General features: G+C 44.3%; 2 protein-coding genes across 3 annotated transcripts; both read left to right on the top strand.

Moving 5' to 3' along the window:
• The first annotated feature begins 449 nt into the window (after nt 1-449).
• On the top strand, nt 450-9,357 carry LOC311122631 (pre-mRNA-processing factor 19). Of its 2 annotated transcripts, XR_014612475.1 has the most exons (17): nt 450-665; nt 993-1,142; nt 1,366-1,442; nt 2,140-2,281; nt 2,518-2,588; nt 2,828-2,896; nt 3,123-3,164; nt 3,404-3,478; nt 3,710-3,785; nt 4,037-4,146; nt 4,310-4,465; nt 4,622-4,691; nt 5,747-5,920; nt 7,002-7,084; nt 7,809-7,914; nt 8,227-8,684; nt 8,796-9,357. XR_014612475.1 is itself a non-coding variant. In XM_084196972.1 (16 exons), exons 1-16 carry the CDS (start codon nt 647-649, stop codon nt 8,322-8,324), a joined length of 1,518 nt encoding a protein of 505 aa, XP_084053098.1. In that variant the 5' UTR covers nt 450-646; the 3' UTR covers nt 8,325-9,357. The 2 variants fall into 2 exon arrangements, 1 of the variants encoding a protein (XP_084053098.1); XM_084196972.1 differs by having other exon boundaries at nt 8,227-9,357.
• A 109-nt stretch (nt 9,358-9,466) lies between these two features.
• LOC311122637 (V-type proton ATPase 116 kDa subunit a 3-like) lies at nt 9,467-17,643 on the top strand (the record flags this gene model as incomplete). The annotated part of the gene is made up of 10 exons (XM_084196978.1): nt 9,467-9,743; nt 13,036-13,158; nt 13,994-14,072; nt 14,285-14,433; nt 14,701-14,796; nt 15,246-15,310; nt 16,164-16,290; nt 16,513-16,595; nt 16,751-16,844; nt 17,431-17,643. Coding segments are annotated over exons 2-10 (1,023 nt in total), but the record flags the coding sequence as incomplete, so codon positions are not given.
• Nucleotides 17,644-19,966: the final 2,323 nt, after the last annotated feature.

The following is a 19,966-nucleotide window of genomic DNA, read 5'->3' as shown; positions in this document are numbered from 1 at the left end:
TTCACAACTGCCTTTGACACATTTTAATAATAATAAGTCATTTAGCAGACGCTTTTATCCAAAGCGACTTACAATCATGTGTGCATACATTTTTACGTATGTGTGGTCCCGGGGATCGAACCCACTACCCTGGCGTTACAAAAGCCATGCTCTACCAATTGAGCTACAGAAGACCATATTGATAACCATATAATATTTATGCTATCTCTTTTATTTATCTATGGTTTGTTGGTCGTTGCTATCAGGAATCTTTGGGATGTCCTTACACCCATTGAAGTTGAAATTTTAAATGGTTACGGTTAAGGTAGCTAGGGATTAAGGTTTAGGGAATGGATGTCCCAAGGATTCTGAATAGCACTATAGTTTGTTGGGGACTACAGACTAGGGGCGGGGTTGGAGGACTCGTGCTATCCCAGCATGCAATAGTTGGAGCGGCACCATGACCCGACACGCGCAGCCGCGGACCAACGTGCGTGAATACGGAAAGAAAAATTAATCCATCAACATTTTATTTAGTCGGATTATTATTATATGAGAATCAACACAATAATAGACTACAGTTGGATCCGAATAACATTAATTTATCAGTACTGATACGGTGATCTTGGAGGGAACGAACGACCGAGGGTTTAGCTAGCTACTGAAAATGTCCCTGGTTTGTGCAAGTAAGTTCAAATGAATGAGTCGAGTTGCCCTTCCGTAACGTTAGCAGTACGTTACACAGACGGCAAATATCACGTATGTTTGTGTATAAGAATGTCTCTAGAACCTTCCCTTATTATTGTCACCCTATGCATGTTATACATTTCAATTCGCAAGCATCCCTTTTCAAACATTGTATACTGGGTCAGCTTGACATCGGTATTATAACGTTATATCTGCAAAGTACACTTAAACGGTAATGTGTCCTTCTGTCTAAAGTTACGTTTTCCGTATTTATATTGTAATTTAGGGCATACTAATTTACCCCTCTCTCTCTACCTTCCATCCAGTCTCAAATGAGGTCCCGGAGCACCCGTGCGTGTCGCCGGTGTCCAACCAGGTGTTCGAGCGGCGGCTTATTGAGAAGTACATCGCCGAGAATGGAGCAGACCCTATGAATGGGCAGCCTCTGTCAGAGGAACAGCTGATAGACATTAAAGGTGAGGGAGACATGGAGGAGAGTGTGTTCAGATCTGATGCTGAGCTGCAGTCAACACAATAAGGGTTATCCATATTATTTCACTTCCAACTATTCCTGCATGGTGCTCAGTAATCTCTAGGCTAGAGTGTATTCTGCCACTTCAACAACAATGATAACCCCACTAGTCAGGGGTCAAAAGATATCTCACTACATTAAGCTATTTTTGTCTCCCCCTGCCTCAGTCTCTCACCCCATCAGACCCAAAGCTCCCTCATCCACTAGTATCCCAGCCATCCTCAAAGCTCTTCAGGATGAGTGGGTAAGTCCATGTATACTCTGCTAAACTCCCCTTTACTGTGTCTGAACTGAGACACACACTGTTAAGTTGCGTAATTCGAATCTGGTATCATAACAGAATTTAACACTAAGTCACTGAATATATTCTCAGCTTTTTTATTAATATAATTAGTCAAGCGAATAAATGGTAAATGCAATTTTCGTATATACGGGTTCACGGTAACACCTCGCAGGGCAAAACAGAGAACTAACTGTCCCAACCCAAAGTTATTATTTTAATACTCTGACAGAGATAGTTCCCGTTCAAAGCGGGCCTGTCAGAGTAGAGGCTGAGCGTGGTTTAAACTTACTCAGCCTATCGTTGGCGCACAGGCTGGTCCCAGACCCTTGGCTCGAGAGTCAGCAACCCTCAGACATAGTTTCCTCTTCTTCATTGTTGCAGTACACATGTCCTTGAGCGGTTTAACAAAGAGGCAGTGTGTGTGTGTGTGTGTCACAAGTCTATCTCAGCCTCGCCCCTAACGGTTCCTCACATTAATCACAGCTTGTTATGTTAAACAATCTATATCAGTACAGCACAAACCTATTATGTTTAATCATTCATGTATTCTTTTAAAGCAAGGCATAACATCTAATTATAAAAAAATAGATCCCAACAACACACACACACACTCCTCCTTCTTACCACACACTCTTCTAAAACACTCTCTCTCTCCCAGGATGCGGTGATGCTCCACAGTTTCACCTTGAGGCAGCAGCTGCAGACGACGCGTCAGGAGCTAAGCCACGCCCTCTACCAGCACGACGCCGCCTGCAGGGTCATCGCCCGTCTCACCAAGGAGGTCACTGCCGCCAGAGAGGGTGAGAGACATATACATGTGTACACACACTTATATGCATACACATTCTTGTACACTCAACACATATGATTATACATACATTGTAACACACACACAGTGTTACGGACGGACACACGTGCAAGCATACTTGCACACGCTTTTGTGTTAATCTGGATACAGCTTTGGATGTTAGTGGCCATGGGGCCTCGCTTCTTATTTCTCCTCTGCTATGTTTGACCCTTCTCTCTCTCCGTGTAGCTCTGGCCACTCTGAAGCCACAGGCGGGATTGGTGGTGGCTCAGGCAGTCACTTCCCAGCCCTCTGTCACGGTCAGTGATTGGCTCAAAGCCCTCAGTCAACATGTTTAATTTGATAGTTAACTGGTTTGATGGTTAACTTTGCATGAGCTCAAAAAGTATGTTTCTTGATTGAAGTCTTTGGTCTAAGTGAGACCTTTAAAGTTGTAGTATATATAAAAATAATTTTGGACAGCTGACACAAACACACATTTTCTAATCAGAAATGTACCATTCTAGTTTGTTATTCATTTCTGTATTTCATCTCACAGGCTGGAGGAGCAGGAGAGCCCATGGAGGTCAGTGAGCAGGTGGGAATGAATCCAGAGATCATACAGAAGGTAAGAGATGATACGTGACCTCACATACATTCACATCTACAGTACCAGAGAAATGATACCACACTGTTATACTAGACTATCATGTGCATTCATTGCAAATAGTGCCATATAAGGCTGTGATGTATAAAACCTTGAAATAATCAATCAACCAATCAGCCACGCTTTCACTCAGTCACACTACACAGCACAGAGTTACCTATACTGAGATGTCCGCCTCTCTCCACAGCTCCAAGACAAGGCCACTGTCCTCACCACAGAGAGAAAGAAGGTAACTATTCAAACGCCAAAGAAGTCATTTTCAAACAACTTCCCTGATCATAGAATAACCGACCTAATGTCGAACCAATTGTCAGCTGAGTATAAGCTATGGGCTGTGTCTCAAATGGCACCCTGCTCCCTTCTTAGTGCACTACTTTTGAACAGGGTCCATAGGGTGACATTTGGGACGTAGCCATGCTAGGAGACATTTTTGTCCAAACCTCACCTCTACCATCTCTCTTCCCACAGAGAGGAAAGACAGTTCCAGAAGAGCTGGTCCGAACGGAGGACCTCAGCAAGTACAGACAAGTGGCCACCCATGCTGTGAGTGTGTGTGTGTGTGTGTGCGTGTGTGTGTGACATCTAGCTATGGCTGGTGTTGGAACACTAATTCTTCAAACCTTGGGCAAGTTCAAAAAAGTTCCTCCCTGTTTCAGACTGTTTTTCTTCTGTTTCGTGCCTACTGAACACAACCCTAAATGATGTTTCTATGTCTCCCTCTCTCTCGCTCGCTCTCTGTCTGTCTGTCTGTCTGTCTGTCTGTCTGTCTGTCAGGGTCTCCACAGTGCCAGTGTGCCTGGGATCCTGTCTCTGGACCTGTGTCCTTCCGACACCAACAAAGTGCTCACTGGTGAGACACACACACACACTGTCCACTGCTCATTGTAGATATACATGCATATTGTTTCTGTGTGAATTCCATCAAAATGCTCTCTCCCTTGTGGAAACAAAAAATACTATGGCTGTCCCAAATGTCACCCCACATTTCCTATATAGTGCACTACATTTGACCAGAAGGGTGACGTTTGGGATGCAGACCCTGGCCAGACCCAGATACAACCCCTAACCTCTCTCTCTCTCTCTCTCTGTCTCCCTCTACAGGCGGGGCTGATAAGAACGTGGTGGTGTTTGATAAGAAGGAGGAGCAGATCATCGCAACCCTGAAAGGACACACCAAGAAGGTCACCTCTGTCATCTACCACCCCTCTCAGGTGAGACACACACACTTTCCTTTACTCTCCATTTACAGTCCGCAGCAATCCCTTGCACTGGAAATACTCTATAACTCTAATATCCCTTACCTCAACAATTTCTCTCCCTCTCTCCCCCCTTTCTCTCTCTGCGCGCTCTCCTCCTCTCACTCTCTCCCTCCAGTCGGTGGTGTTCTCGGCCTCTCCAGACAGCACTATCCGCGTGTGGTCCGTTACCGGGGGCAACTGTGTCCAGGTGGTGCGGGCTCACGAGGCGAGCGTCACCGGGCTCTCCCTCCACGCCACCGGAGATTACCTGCTCAGCTCCTCCGAGGATCAGGTAACACACACATGCATTTACATGCACACACACACACACACACACGTGCACACAGACACACACATACACGTAACACATATACACATTCAGAAACACACACATGGATTTGGACGGTATTGTTATGTAAAAAAAAAAATTTTTCTCTCTCTCCATCAGTACTGGGCCTTTTCTGACATCCAAACAGGTCGGGTTCTCACCAAAGTCACTGATGAGGCTGCAGGATGTGGTGAGTGCTTCTCTCTCCCGCTCTTTTTAAAATGGTATTTTTATTGAGGAGATGGGACAGTGGTGGAAAGACATGAAAGATAGGAGTAAGTAAGTAGCCTTGTCCAAGCCAGAACGGCTCATAGGGCAGGAGCATATGTCCTGTTTCTGTAGTGAGGCAGCTTGAATTATAAGTTCACCCCCTAGACAGGACACTAGTCTACCACAGGGAGGTAGGAGGAAGGTGAGTGAATGGGCAGTGGGCCGGATTCGAAGCCATGGCCACTGTTGCAGCTCTAATCGCTGGACCACACCTTTGGACCTCTCTCTCTCTCTTTGTCTTCCCAGATGTTTTATTGACCACATGTTGCTAGGGACAATATGTTTTATTGACCACATGTTGCTAGGGACAATATGTTTTATTGACCACATGTTGCTAGGGACAATATGTTTTATTGACCACATATAGCTAGGGACAATATGTTTTATTGACCACATGTTGCTAGGGACAATATGTTTTATTGACCACATGTTGCTAGGGACAAGACGTTTTATTGACCACATGTTGCTAGGGACAAGACGTTTTATTGACCACATGTTGCTAGGGACAAGACATTTTATTGACCACATATAGCTAGGGACAAGATGTTTTATTGACCACATGTTGCTAGGGACAAGACGTTTTATTGACCACATGTTGCTAGGGACAAGACGTTTTATTGACCACATGTTGCTAGGGACAAGACATTTTATTGACCACATATAGCAAGGGACCAGCTTCCTCTCATTGTCTGTCAGTATCCAAAAGTAGCACTTCCTAAATGTGGGGTCAGCCCACCAACTAATTTCCCACATATCAGGCCCCTTAAATGCCAGGTTGTCTTTCCTATGTAAATAGATAGACAAATAAACAATAACATTTAACCAACCCTCCCCTGCACCACCTGTGAATTGACTGACCTAGTACCTGAAATAAAATACAACATTTCTAACCACCCTGTCCCTTGTACTCACTGAAAGCACAATGATACATTGCAAATGCATGTTCTTTACACATCCTGTCCTGTACCCCTCCAGCTCTAACCTGTGCCCAGTTCCACCCTGACGGTCTGATCTTCGGGACGGGAACGGCCGACTCTCAGATCAAGATCTGGGACCTGAAGGAGCGCACCAACGTGGCCAACTTCCCCGGTCACACCGGCCCCGTCACCTCCATCGCCTTCTCTGAGAACGGATACTACCTGGCTACAGGTGAGAATGCTGTGTGAGAGAAGACTCTCTCTCTCTTTCTCTCTGTGTGTGTGTGAGAGCACGCGTACGCGTGAGAGAGAAGACAAGCTTGTGTGTGTCAAGTCTCTGTTACTGTCTGTAAGTGACTGTGTGTGAAAAGTTGTCTTTTTTCCAGTGTGTTACACACTGTTAGACATGATTACTCACCTCCAGGGCCTAAAATGAACATCCGCCAAATGCGGGTAGATTCTGGCATTGGTGGGTAAGATGTCCATTTCACCAGCCACGTTGGCGGGTGGTCAGGGCTCCACAGTGCGAGCATTTCACTCGCATTTGTGGATAAAAATAGTCAAGTATGATCACATCTATAGCAAAATAAATTCTGCAGTAGCTGTTTTCAAAGTATTTCTGCCGTTTTTGTTTCATAGCTGGTAAATTAATCGCACAAAGTCAAAGAACTACAAATCCTATAGCCTATCCCACCTCGTGCTGCAACACTCCTGGCTTGGGGCTGTGCGCATGTGAAGAGCGGGGTTGAAAGATTCATTTTTAGAAGCACTGCACACAGGCATAACTGTTGGTCTAATTTACTTGAAACGAAAGTCTACTGAAGTGAGACTTTGTCCTTGTGTTTCTTGGCTATTTACATTGTTTTATTCATAAGCTTGGTTTTTTTTTTTATGTTTGCGTTTCAACTGCTAGGGAAGAGAAGACAATGCAGCTACTAGTCACTCTCAATCTCACTGGCACAAACATGACTTGAGTCACGTTACCACGGTAACCTCCCCCCTTAAAGGGGCAGGTGAAATGTTTTGTCTCATCTGTGATATTTTGGTTAAAAGACTCGGGTCACAAAATGAAATGAAATTAAACAATATACCACTACTTACTAGTTATACATTTATTGTTTTAGAAACATTACAAAGGATGCTCATCTGTTTTTTTTGTTTTGTTGGTGTAATTATTGCGGGGAACAAATATTTTAGCTGGTAAAAAAATCTGAGTGGCTGGTAGATTTTGTTATCTACTTGACACAGTGGCTGGTGGACCAAAAAGTAGATTTTAGGCACTGCTCACCTCACCTCCTCTCTCTTGTCTCCAGGTGCCCAGGACAGCTCAGTGAAGCTCTGGGATCTGAGGAAGCTGAAGAACTTCAAGACCATCACCCTGGACAACAACTATGAGGTAAGAAGAGCAGAAAATAATTAGTTTACATCTGAAATTACCCCTATTCCCACCACTACTTTTGGCCAGAGTCTAGTGCACTATCTAAGAAATACGCTGTTATTTGAGACATAGTCATTGTAGACTGTACACTGCACATTCAGAAACTATTTGCATTGCCCCCCCCCCCTCCCTCTTTTACGCTGCTGCTACTCTCTGTTTATTATCTATGCATAGTCACTTTAATAACTCTACCTACATGTACTAATTACCTCGACTAACCGGTAACCCCCGCACATTGACTCGGTACCGGTACCCCCTGTATATAGCCTCGCTATTGTTATTTTACTGCTGCTCTTTAATTATTTGTTACTTTTATTTCTTATTATTTTTATTTATTTTTAAAAAAAAATGTATTCTTTCTTAAACTTGTATTGTTGGTTAAGGGCTTTTAAGTAAACATTTCACTGTATGGTTCACCTGTTGTATTCGGCGCATGTGACAAATACAATTTGATTTGATTTGATTATTCATGCTACAGTCTAGCCTGGTCCCACATCGGTTTGTGCTCTTGCCATCTCCATTTATGTCACTGGCATGACAATTCCATAAGCAGTTTGCAAGAGAGCAGAAATAGACTGGCACCCAGGCTAGCAACAGTCTGTATGAATACTGTAATCTCCTTGTACTGAATTACACTGTACATTTAGATAAATGATATGTGAGCCTCTTTCCTCTCCCTCAGGTGAAGTCCCTGGTGTTTGACCAGAGTGGGACGTATCTGGCTGTGGGTGGCACTGACATCAGGGTCTACATCTGTAAACAGTGGTCCGAGGTCCTCAACTTCACAGGTAAGAGAATGCACAGTGTGTGTGTGTGTGTTATACTGCTGTGCTGCTAGAGATGCAGTGGCGAGGGGTGCTGAGTTAGCCTGGGACAGAAACAGTGGTCTAGAGGTGGGTCTTCAAATTGCCTGGATGGATGATAATAGCAAATGTGTATATACAGTACCTTATGAAATATCTTCTTATTTTTTATCTGTGAAGTTTATTATTCTGTTTATCAGCACCTCCCCAACTTTATTAGGTGTGTCAACTCATGCTTTTGAGTTGATTTCAAGTCTAACATTTTTGCCTGTTATTGTTTTGTTTTTCTTTACCCAGAACACACTGGGGTGGTGACAGGCGTGGCGTTTGGGGAGCACGCCCAGTTCCTCACTTCCACCGGAATGGACAGGAGCCTCAAGTTCTACAGCCTGTAACAACTGGGATCAAAGGTCATATGAGCAGAGAGATGGATGGCTCTGATTGGCTGACCTCTTTGAGGTCACACTGATGATGTATGCATGGGAAGAGACTTTGGCTGTGTCCCAAATGGCACCCTAGGGAATAGGATGCCATCTGGGACACACACAGATTCTGCAGCAGTTGATCAGAAGGGAAATGCAGCCTGATTGGATAATAATCTTAGGCTAGAATGTTAGAATGGATTTTTAACTGATATGCTCCATTAACAATGGTGAAACCGAGCATATCAGTTTGGATTCCAGTTTGGATACCCAAAATATGTCATACAACAATCCTACTGTATATGACCCATACTATACGAAGAGCCATGTTGTGTGTCCCGAATGGCACCCTATTCCCTATATAGTGCTGCACTACTTTTGACCAGAGCCCTATGGGCCATGGTCAAAGGTTATACACTATAAAGGGAATAGGGTGCCATTCAGGACACAGACATGGACTGAATCACACCAAGAGCCATGTAAGCATATTGTAGACCATGTCCTTTCATCAATGTGTATATAGTACCTTGTAAGACCACCCATACCACACACACACACAAGGCAGCACAAACACAGAGGTAACTTCAGAGTGAACATTGTTGTTGTAGATAGATATATTTGAAGCTCAGTGCCACTTTATTTTGATTCATATCATAACATGATGTGGTCCTGATCTTTACAGCTTGTGAATTTCATGTTGATTTCAAGGCCTTCTATTTGTCCTCATCCATTTGCCCCTGTGTGTGTTTTTTTTTTTACTATCCATTATGTTTCCTGTACAATGTGAATGATTGTGATTCGTTGGTAAGTGATGCTATTGTTTTGAGGAAATTATAATATTTGTATTTTTTTTAAACCCTCTGTTCCATTTTACTGTTTTACTTATCCTATATTATTTCTCTCTTCATGAAATGCCTGTTTTATGCATTTTTCCTTTACACATATTTTGCTAGGTGAAGACTTTGTTGGTTTTTGGATCATCAATCAATAAACATTCAAATAATCCAATCCGCTCTCATTGTGTGTTGTCTGTTACATGCTTATTACACATGCCCTCTTGTTATACAACGCAATTACCCGTTTGTGAGAAGAACAGCACTGTCCCAAATAGGACAGTTCCCGCATTTTAAACCGGTTGGGGACATGTCACGTGAGTTTGAGAGTGGAACGGCGTAACACAGAAGAAAGACAGAAAGGAAAAAACCGACCTCAAATCGGTCAAATAGTTTCAGCCGTCTAACTTCGTTATCTAACGGTCATCTGTACTGTAGTCCCTTTGTTTACATCTCTGCATAGTGTGCACATTGCACCATCCCACTGGCTAGAAGGAGAAATGCTGGGATAGCATGCCCCAGCGAATAGATATTTAACCGGCGAGCTAGCTAGATAACGGTAAGTTACAAAGAAGTTCATTTTCGGTTCAGGTAGCTAGCTATCACCCTACGATGAAGACGTTTCGATGAGATTGTTAACCATCTCCATTTGACCGGCATGTGTACAGCTATGCTAGCTATCAGCTAACCAACGTCAGCTAGCATGTCTTTACTAGCTAGGTTACTGCTATCTGTTTTGATGCTGATGTCAGCTTAGCGTCTCATGCTGCGACGATTCGGGACAGTGTTGCATGACTCAAAAGAGAGTAGTTAGCGAAATTGCCTTGTGGTGTGTCTAATTGTATCCTTCTAGCATCGTATCCTAGCAAACTATGCTGAATCCGATTAAACTAAAACTAGCTGCCCAAGGATTTCAGAGCTCTAGAGTCTAACGGTAGTTCCAGCTTTGATGTACATGTACAGTCCCCGCCTTCTAGATGGTAGGGGGGTGAACAGGCCGTGGCTCGGGTGGCTGAGGTCCTTGATTATCTTCTTGGCCTTCCTGTGACACCAGGTGCTGTAGATGTCCTGGAGGGCAGGCAGTGTGCCCCTGGTGATGCGTTGGGCTGACCTCCCCAGCCTCTGGAAAGCCCTGTGGTTGTGGGCTGTGCAATCGCTGTACCAGGCGGTGATACAGCCCGACAGGATGCTCTCAATGGTGCATCTGTAGAAGTTTGTGAGGGTCTTAGGGGCCAAGCCTAATTTCTTCAGCCTCCTGAGGTGGAAGAGGTGCTGTGTGCCTTCTTCACCATGCTGTCTGTGTGAAGGGACCATTTCAAATCAAATACAATTGTATTTGTCACATATGCCGAATACAACAGGTGTAGACTTTACCGTGAAATGTTTACGAACCCTTTCCCAACAATGCAGAGTTAAAAAGTAAGAAAATCAGCACACAAAAAAGAAAATATTAACACAATAAATAACAATAAACCAGGCTATATACAAGGAGTATATATATATATATATATATATATATATATACATGTAGGTAGGGGTAAAAGTGACTAGGCAATCAGGATAGATAATAAAGAGTAGTAGCAGCGAATGTGAAGAATGTGAAAGTGTGTGTGTGTGTGTGTGTTTTGTGTGTGTGAGCATATGTAGTGTGTGTGTGCATGTGTGTGTTGAAGTGTCAATATAAGTATGTGTGAGTGTTTGGGTCGAGTCCAGTGAGTGTGCATAGAGTCAGTGAAAAAAAGGGTAAATTAAATTCCAGGTAGCCATTTGATTAACTGTTCAGCAGTCTGATGGCTTGGGGGTAGCTTTTCAGGAGCCTTTTGGTCCCAGACTTGGTGCTCCGGTACCGCTTGCTGTGCAGTAGCAGAGTGAACAGTCTATGGCTTGGGTGGCTGGGGTCTTTGACGATTTTCTGGGCCTTCCTCTGGATGGCAGGGAGCTTGCCCCCAGTGATGTGCTGGGCCATCCGCACTACCCTCTGTAGCGCCTTGCGATCGGATGCCAAGCAGTTGCCATACCAAGCAGTGATGCAGCCAGTCAAGATGCTCTCAATGGTGAAGCTGTATAACTTTTTGAGGATCTGAGGGCCCGTGGCATTTCAGGTTGACAGTGATGTGCACACCGAGGAACTTGAAACTTTTGACCCTCTCCACCGCGGCCCGTCGGTGTGGATGGAGGCGTGCTCTTTCTGCTGTCTCCTTTTGTGCACCATCAGCTCCTTCCTTTTGTTGACGTTGAGGGAGAGGTTATTTTCCTGGCACCACTACACCAGGGCTCTCACCTCCTCCCTGTAGGCTGTCTCGTCGTTGTTGGTAATCAGGCCTACCACTGTTGTGTCGTCAGCAAACTTGATGATTGAGTTAGAGATGTGCAGTCATGGGTGAACAGGGAGTACAGGAGAGAGCTGAGCACCCACCCCTGTGGGGCCCCAGTGTTGAGGATCAGTGTGACGGAGGTGTAGTTCCCTACCGTCAGGAAGTCCAGGACCCAGTTGCACAGGGAGGGGTTCAGACCCAGGGGCCCGAGCTTAGTGATGAGCTTGAAGGGCACTATGGTGTTGAAGACAGAGCTGTAGTCGATAAACAGCATACTTACATAGGTATTTCTCATGCCCAGGTGGGATAGGGCAGTGTGTAGAGCAATGGTGATTGCATCGTTCGTGGATCTGTTGGGGTGATATGCGAATTGTAGTGGGTCTAGGGTGTCGAGTAAGGTGGAGGTGATATGATCCTTAACTAGCCTTTCAAAGCACTTCATGATGACAGAAGTGCTACGGGGCGATAGTCATTTAGTTCAGTTACCTTCGCTTTCTTGGGTACAGGAACAATGGTGGACATCTTGAAGCAAGTAGGGACAACAGACTGGGATATGGAGAGATGGAATATGTCTGTGAACACTCCAGCCAGCTGGTCTGCACATGCTCTGAAGATGTGGCTTGGGATGGCGTCTGGGCCGGCAGCCTTGCGAGGGGTTAACACGCTTAGATGACTTGTCCCTGTAAAAATAAACTCAAACTCAAACTCAAACTTACTCACATCGGCCACGGCGAACGAGAGCACACAGTCCTCGTCAGCGTCCATCACTATTTAATACAGCCTATGTATCCTTGCTATGTCTTCCTCTATGTAGGTCTAAATACTTATTTATTACAATGTAATCAGATGGTAACTAGCTACTATTTATATTAGTAGTAATAGTACTTCCATAGATACTAAAGTGTACTACAGCTCTCTGATTTCCTTTTCTTATTTGCAGTACATACATCTGTGTGTGTGTGTGTGTGTGTGTGTGTGTGTGTGTTTTCGGAGGGCCCCGTAGGCCTCAGCTGACTTTGATTTAGGTTTGAGTGACTGTAGTATCCTCTCTCTCTCTCTCTTCTCTCTTCTCTCTCTCATTACCATCTCTCAATCACATGGGGTCGTGTCCTGTTCTCTTCCCCTCATCCTAAACTTAATTACTGTCCCAGAGTCACATTTCGAGAAATTAACTTTTCTGTGTTCAGTAGCTCGCTACACTCCTCCTGACTGGTTCTATCGCTCCTTTCTCTCCAACTTTCCATGTTTCTCTTGATGCTCACAACCCTCTCCGGACTGTCTATATTAGCTTAGATTTTTAGATTTTTGTAATCGTTATTTAACCAACCAGCTAGGTAAACTTGAGAAGAAACACCTTTTCTTTTTAGCCAGGTCCCAGATCTGTTTGTGCTCTTGCCAACTCCATTGCTCATTGTCAAGCCGAACATGACACTCAGGCTATTTTCATTTTACAATAATGAATCTATCTGAAGTTTTGAACAGGTAATTTATAATATCTTTTAAAGTTGATTGTTTATTTGACACTCATTTCTACAGGTCGCCATGGGCGCGTTCTTTCGGAGCGAGGAGGTGTGTCTTGTGCAGCTCTTTCTCCAATCAGGGTCGGCCTACAACTGCGTCAGCGAGCTTGGAGAGCTGGGACTGGTCGAATTCAGAGACGTGAGTTTTTAACTTTGACATTTTAGTATTGAACATCTATTGTAATGCTGATAATAGACTAATTAGACAATAAGCTTAATTAGCTAGGCTTATAAATGTATAATTAACGTCAATACCATCGATATCTTATTAAATTACTAGAGGGGCTATGTCATAAATCCTCAAAGTTCCAGAATGGGATGAAAATGGCAGCCATTGTGGTCAGGGAGAAATCCAAACCAGTCTAATTGGAATGAATGGTGATGCATTTCCTGCTTAAGTAAGGCATGTAGTATAACATATATTGTGTAATAGAAGTATTGTCATCCTAAGATATGGTTAAATAATTATATATACAATTGAAACCGGTTTCATACACATTTTCTGTATAAATAGCCTCTAAAATATATGTAAACAGACCATAAATGTCTACATTTTTGTTTTCTAGGAAAGCTGTGTGTTATTATATAGTACAATATCAGTAATTGTTGCATTAACAACTTGTCTAAGTCCTATCATCAACTGATTTCAGCCAGTGTATGGCTGTGGATTGACTGCATTGTTTGAATAGAATGTTGGCATATTGGCAGTTAATTTGAAAAAAAATGGAATCATTCCTCTAAGACTGTATGTCTAGCTAGCTAACAAACATACAGTGCAGATTATCTTCACATTCATTGTTTTACACAATTATCTTATTACAGCACTGGCAAACCATGGTTGACCAACTCCCTTACCAAAATGGCTGACCTTTTAATCCGTCATAAGAAGGTTCATGTCCATTCTAGTATTCTAATTCCTAATTCTTCTCTTCCTCCTTTTCCTCCTTCTTCTTCTCTCTTCTTCTCCGCTCCAGTTGAACCCCAATGTCAACTCGTTCCAGAGGAAGTTTGTGAACGAGGTGCGGCGTTGTGAGGAGATGGAGAAGACCTTCAGTGAGTCTCTGACCTTTGACCACACCATACAATCAGAGAGCATTCTCATATGGGATATTCATTTACATCAAGCCTCCTCCTCCACACATCCTCTTTGATCATCTGCGTCTGATATCAACTTGCTCCCTCATTCCTCTTCCACTCTTCTTTTCATCATCCCTTCATTCATCTCTCCACCTCACCTTTCCTTCTCTTCATCCTTCTCTCCCCAGCGTACCTGGAGCAGGAGATCAGTCGGTCCCTGTTCCCCCCGCTGACGGATCCTCTCCCCATCCCCAGCCCCGTGCCCTCCGCCCCCCAGCCCAGAGAACTCATGGCCATCGAGGAGGAGAGCGAGAGGCTGGCCAGGGAGCTACGAGAGGTGAGGAGGGGAGAAAGAGAAGCGAGGAGGGGGGAGAATATGGGAGAGGAGTGAGGAGGAGAGAAGGGGGGGAGGTACTGAGAAGGAGAGAGTCACTGTTTGACTAGTTTGAAAATATATCCCTCCTTAGACATTCCGGTTGAAACGTTGCAATTTACTCTACGGGACCATATATAACTGTACTCCAGGTTATTTTTATTCCTTTCATTATTTGGGCTATTCATACTCTGACCACTGTTCTGCTGTGCTGCTGTCTGATTGGTCCAGGTGTCCAGAAACAGAGACAGCCTGATGGACCAGCTGATCCAGCTCAGCCAATACAGAGGGGTTCTGATCCAGACACACTCCCTCACCGTCTCACAGGTAGGAACTACAGCTCCCAGCATGGTTTCTACCCACCTCACAGGTATGAACTACAGATCCCAGTATTCTCTCTGCTGCTCTGTGGTCGGCCATTGTTGCTCTTGGAATGATTAGTTTCCAATGTCAAAAATGATTCAAGTTAACCTCTAAGTTATTTTCCAATGGGATGGGCCAAGTTTCCTAGGAACTCAAGAACACAGCAGATGTGTATGGAAAAGCATTGATTTCTTTAGCTGAAGCTTTGATTCCCCTTTCATTCTGATGAAGGCCATTGACGGCCGAAACGTCATGATTTGACCTCGAATTAGATAAATAAAGGATCAAGATTTGAATATTTAAGCGAGAGTTGCACCTATTCCTTCCAAATGTTCTTATGATTTTTGGTTGTACTTAGTCTCTCATTGGTTTAGTGCTTTGTACTCTTCTCCTATCTCCCTCTCTCTCGTCAGGCTCCGCCTCCCTCTACTCTGGAGACCGCTGCCTTACTGGACAACAGACAAGACATCAGGCTGAGGTGACAGATTGATATATATATATATATATTATTAAGAGGAAGCTGGTGGGAGGAGCTATAGGAGGATGGGCTCATTGTAAAGACTGGAGTGGAATTAATGGAACGGTATCAAACACATCAAACATATGGAAACCACGTTTGACTCTGTTCCTTTTATTCCATTCCAGCCATTACAATGAGCCCGTCCTCCTATAGCTCCTGCCACCAGCCTTCTCTGATATCAATCGCTTCATTGTCAATGGCTGCGTCTCAAATAGCACCCTATTTCTTATACAGTGGTCTGGCTCTGGTCAAAAGTAATGTACTAGAAAGGCAATTGGGGGCCATAGGGTGCCATTTGGGAAGAACACAAGACTTTCCCTACTGGCATGACAAGCAGCCTAAATATAGTTCGCATTGCAATATATAAAAGACAATATGTGATAAGCAAAAGTGGGTGCGTCCCAAGTGGTATCCTATACCCTATGGGCCCTGGTCAAAATAAGTACACTATATAGTGAATAGGGTGCATTTGGGACGCAACCAGTGTCAAGAGGAGAAAAGATGAAAGATATTTGGTCACACTTTACTTGTATAGTCCAGATTTTCCATCAGTAGATGCTCTACAGATGGTCATACTATCAACAAACTATCTGTTGATAAGCAACTGCTTACTAAGGTTACGGTTAGGGTTGAATAAGGTTAAGGGTTAAAGTTAAGGTTAGGATAAGGGTTAAGGTTAGGGTTAGAGCTAGGGTTAGGGTTAGTAGATAGTTGGTTGAAATGTTACTGATAGTCAGTAGCTAGATGGACTATCCAGATAAAGTGTTACCAGACATTTTCCCTCACTTGTCGTCTTCCGTCTCCTTCCTAGTTTTGTGGCTGGCGTGGTCCACCCGTGGAAGGTTCCGTCGTTTGAGCGGCTGCTATGGCGAGCGTGCCGCGGTTACATCATCGTTGACTTCAGGGAAATGGAGGAGAGGCTGGAGCTTCCTGAAACGGTAAGAAATGAAAGGATGAAGATAGAGGGATGAATACAGGGAGGGAAGGAAATAAGGAAAAATGATGGATGAGTAAAGGAAAGAATGTTGGAGGGTCATATCATTATGAGTGTGCCATTATGAAGAATGTACGTTTTTCCCTTTCTAGACAAATAAGCAAAAATATGTATTTTTTCCTTCTAAATCCCACTTCCTTACTTCATTCTCTTCGACCAATCACAGGGCGAGATGGTCCAGTGGACAGTCTTCCTCATCTCTTTCTGGGGCGAGCAGATTGGACAGAAAGTCAAGAAGATCTGTGATTGGTTAGTGAGAGCAGATCCAAAGCTTCTAACAATTTTCAGTTACATGTTGTTGGAATGTTGAATTGATTGTCTATTCTAATGATTCTTGGCCTCTTCTTTGATTCCGTCTCTTTCTTTCTTTCCTCCGTCTCTTTCTTCTTCTGTCCCTCTCTCAGCTTCCACACCCACACCTTTGACTACCCAGAGGGCACGACGGAGAGAGAGAAGTTTCTGCACAGGCTACAGGGAAGGATAGTAGACATCAAAACGGTGAGAAAGAGAGAGAGATGGAGACAGCGACATTGAGAGAGAGAGAGAGAGCGAGAGAGATGGAGACAGCGACATTGAGAGAGAGAGAGAGAGAGAGAGAGAGAGAGATGGAGAAAGCGACATTGAGAGAGAGAGAGAGAGAGAGAGAGAGAGAGAGAGAGAGAGAGAGAGAGAGATGGAGACAGCGACATTGAGAGAGAGAGAGAGCGAGAGAGAGAGATGGAGACAGCGACATTGAGAGAGAGAGAGAGAGAGAGAGAGAGAGAGAGAGATATGGACAGAGACTAACAGATCATTTTGAGCTGGAACAATCATTATCTCTCAGTTTTCGGTGTCTTCGTCAGTCGTCAACAATGTTGGTTGGATATCAGGCTACGTCTGTTCTATCTGTTCTACTTCTATGGCACACCCTGGGTTGAACCCTTTCCTCCTTTCCATGATTTATTTCAGGTCTCCCAGACAGGAGGTTCTGCCCCAGTGGAAGGTGTTCTATCCATAGAATGAGAATGGTTCTCATTCTATTTCTACGGATTCGATCTATTCTGTGTTTATTAAACCCCTTCCTTCCCTCCATGGTTTCCCTCAGGTCCTCTCCCAGACGGAACATTACCTGCAGCAGCTGTTGTGTCGCTCGGTGGCCGTGCTGCCCCAGTGGAAGGTGCGGGTCCAGAAGTGTAAGGCTGTCCAGGCCGTGCTCAACCTCTGCAGCCCCTCCGTCACTGACAAGTGTCTGATCGCTGAGGCCTGGTGTCCCGTTAGGAAACTGCTACTGCTGCAGAGCGCTCTGATAGAGGGAACGGTGAGAGAGGAGGAGGGAGGGGATGAGAGAGCAGGGATGGGCAACTGTAGGCCCTCGGATACATTTTTTAGGAACTCAGTCGGGGTCTCAACTTACTGCTGAGAGTTAGAATAGTAGAATATACAAGGTGCAATTTCTAAATTTGGTTGTGCATCAGCAGTTTTTCTCTTGTTATTTCAGTCACTGACAGTTACTCAATTAGCCATGCCAGCTAACAATTTTTAGATTGGTAAGTTATTCTAGCCAACTATCTAAACTTGTAGTAATCATGGCTGAATACCGACCGGGCACGCAGGGCACGTGCCCAGGGGCCCTGACCTCCAGGGGGCCCCCATTTATTTTATTAGTCAGTCTCACTCAGATATCATATTAACATGGCATAAGTTATGTCAAAATGTGCAGAATTGCAAGAAGATTGCTTTAAAACTGCAGAAATTTCTCTCCACCCCATGGAAAAAGGGATAGAATTGAAGGAAATTAGCTGTAAAACTTTTTAAAATGTATCTCTGCACCCTTGCCAGAATGGGTAGAATAGCATGAAATGTGTTATAAAACTTCTAAATTTCACTCCGCCCCTTGGCAAAACGTGTAGAATTGCAGAAAACAGAAAACAACATTTTCGCTAGGTCCAATGGCAAAATTGCAAAATGTAAATTTTTCTCTCCACGGTCAAATACTAAACTCGCTTAGGGCCCTCAAAAGGCTAGGGCTGGCCCTGGCTACTGGTATAATGCATTTAGTTAAGATAATTAAGTATACTGAACAAAAATATAAACACAACATTTGTTTACATCCTTGTTAGTGAGCATTTCTCCTTTGCCAAGATAATCCATCCACCTGACAGGTGTGGCATATCAAGAAGCTGATTAAACAGCATGATCATTACACAGGTGCACCTTGTGCTGGGGACAATAAAAGGCCACTCTAAAATGTGAGGTTTGTCACAAAACACAATGCCACAGATCACTTAAGTTTTGAGGGAGCGTGCAATTGGCATGCTGACTGCAGGAATGTCCACCAGAGCTGTTGCCAGAGAATTGAATGTTTAGTGTTCTACCATCAGCCGCCTCCAACGTCATTTTAGAGAATTTGCCAGTACTTCCAACCGGTCTTACAACCACAGACCACGTGTAACCACACCAGCCCAGGACCTCCACATCCATCTTCTTCACCTGCGGGATCATCTGAGACCAGCCACCCAGACAGATGATGAAACTACTAACTTTGCACAACTGAAGAATTTCTGCACAAACTGTCAGAAACTGTCTTAGGGAAGCTCATCTGCATGCTCATCGTCCTCACCAGGGTCTTGACCTGTCTGCAGTTCGGCGTCGTAGCCGACTTCAGTGGGCAAATGCTCACCTTCAATGGCCACTGGCACGCTGGAGAAGTGTGCTCTTCATGGATGAATCCAGGTTTCAACTTTACCAGGCAGATGGCAGACGATGTGGGCGAGCAGTTTGATGATGTCAACGTTGTGAACCGAGTGCCCCATGGTGGCGGTGGGGTTATGGTATGGGCAGGCATAAGCTACGGACAATGAACAAAATTGCATTTAATTGATGGTAATTTGAATGCACAGAGATACTGTGGCGAGATCCTGAGGCCCATTGTCATGCCATTCATCCGCTGCCATCACCTCATGTTTCAGCATGATAATGCATGGCCCCATGTTGCAAGGATCTGTACACAATTCCTGGAAGCTGAAAATGTCCCAGTTCTTCCATGGCCTGCATGTCACCCATTGAGCATGTTTGGAATAATCTGGATCGACGTGTACGACAGCGTGTTCCAGTTGCTGCCAATATCCAGCAACTTCGCACAGCCATTGAAGAGGAGTCGGACAACATTCCACAGGTCACAATCAACAGCCCGATCAACTCTATGTGAAGGAGATGTGTCACGCTGCATGAGGCAAATGGTGGTCACACCAGATACTGACTGGTTTTCTGATCCACGCCCCTACCTTTTTTAAAAGGTATCTGTGACCAACAGATGTATATCTGTATTCCCAGTCATGTGAAATCCATAGATTAGGGCCTAATGAATTTATTTAAATTGACTGATTTCCTTATATGAACTGTAACTAAGTCAAATCTTTGAAATTGTTGCATGTTGCATTTATATTTCTGTTCAGTGTAGTTTAGCTGTACATGGAGATTGATTGTAAAAATCAGTTGACTGCATGTGTGGGTATGGACGTGGGTACGCAGACCCACAAGCCACTGCGGCCCCTCATGACGGGTTAAGATTTGGTGTGGCTCCCACCCCCATCAAAGTTGCCCTGAGATAGAGGGAGGAATAGAAGGGGAGGATCAAGGTG

Source organism: Coregonus lavaretus, assembly GCF_964263955.1.
Source record: "Coregonus lavaretus genome assembly, contig: HAP1_SCAFFOLD_2149, whole genome shotgun sequence".
Taxonomy (NCBI): Eukaryota; Metazoa; Chordata; class Actinopteri; order Salmoniformes; family Salmonidae; genus Coregonus; species Coregonus lavaretus.
The sequence above is the reverse complement of the archived record's forward strand: the minus strand, read 5'-3'. Positions and strand labels throughout refer to the sequence as shown.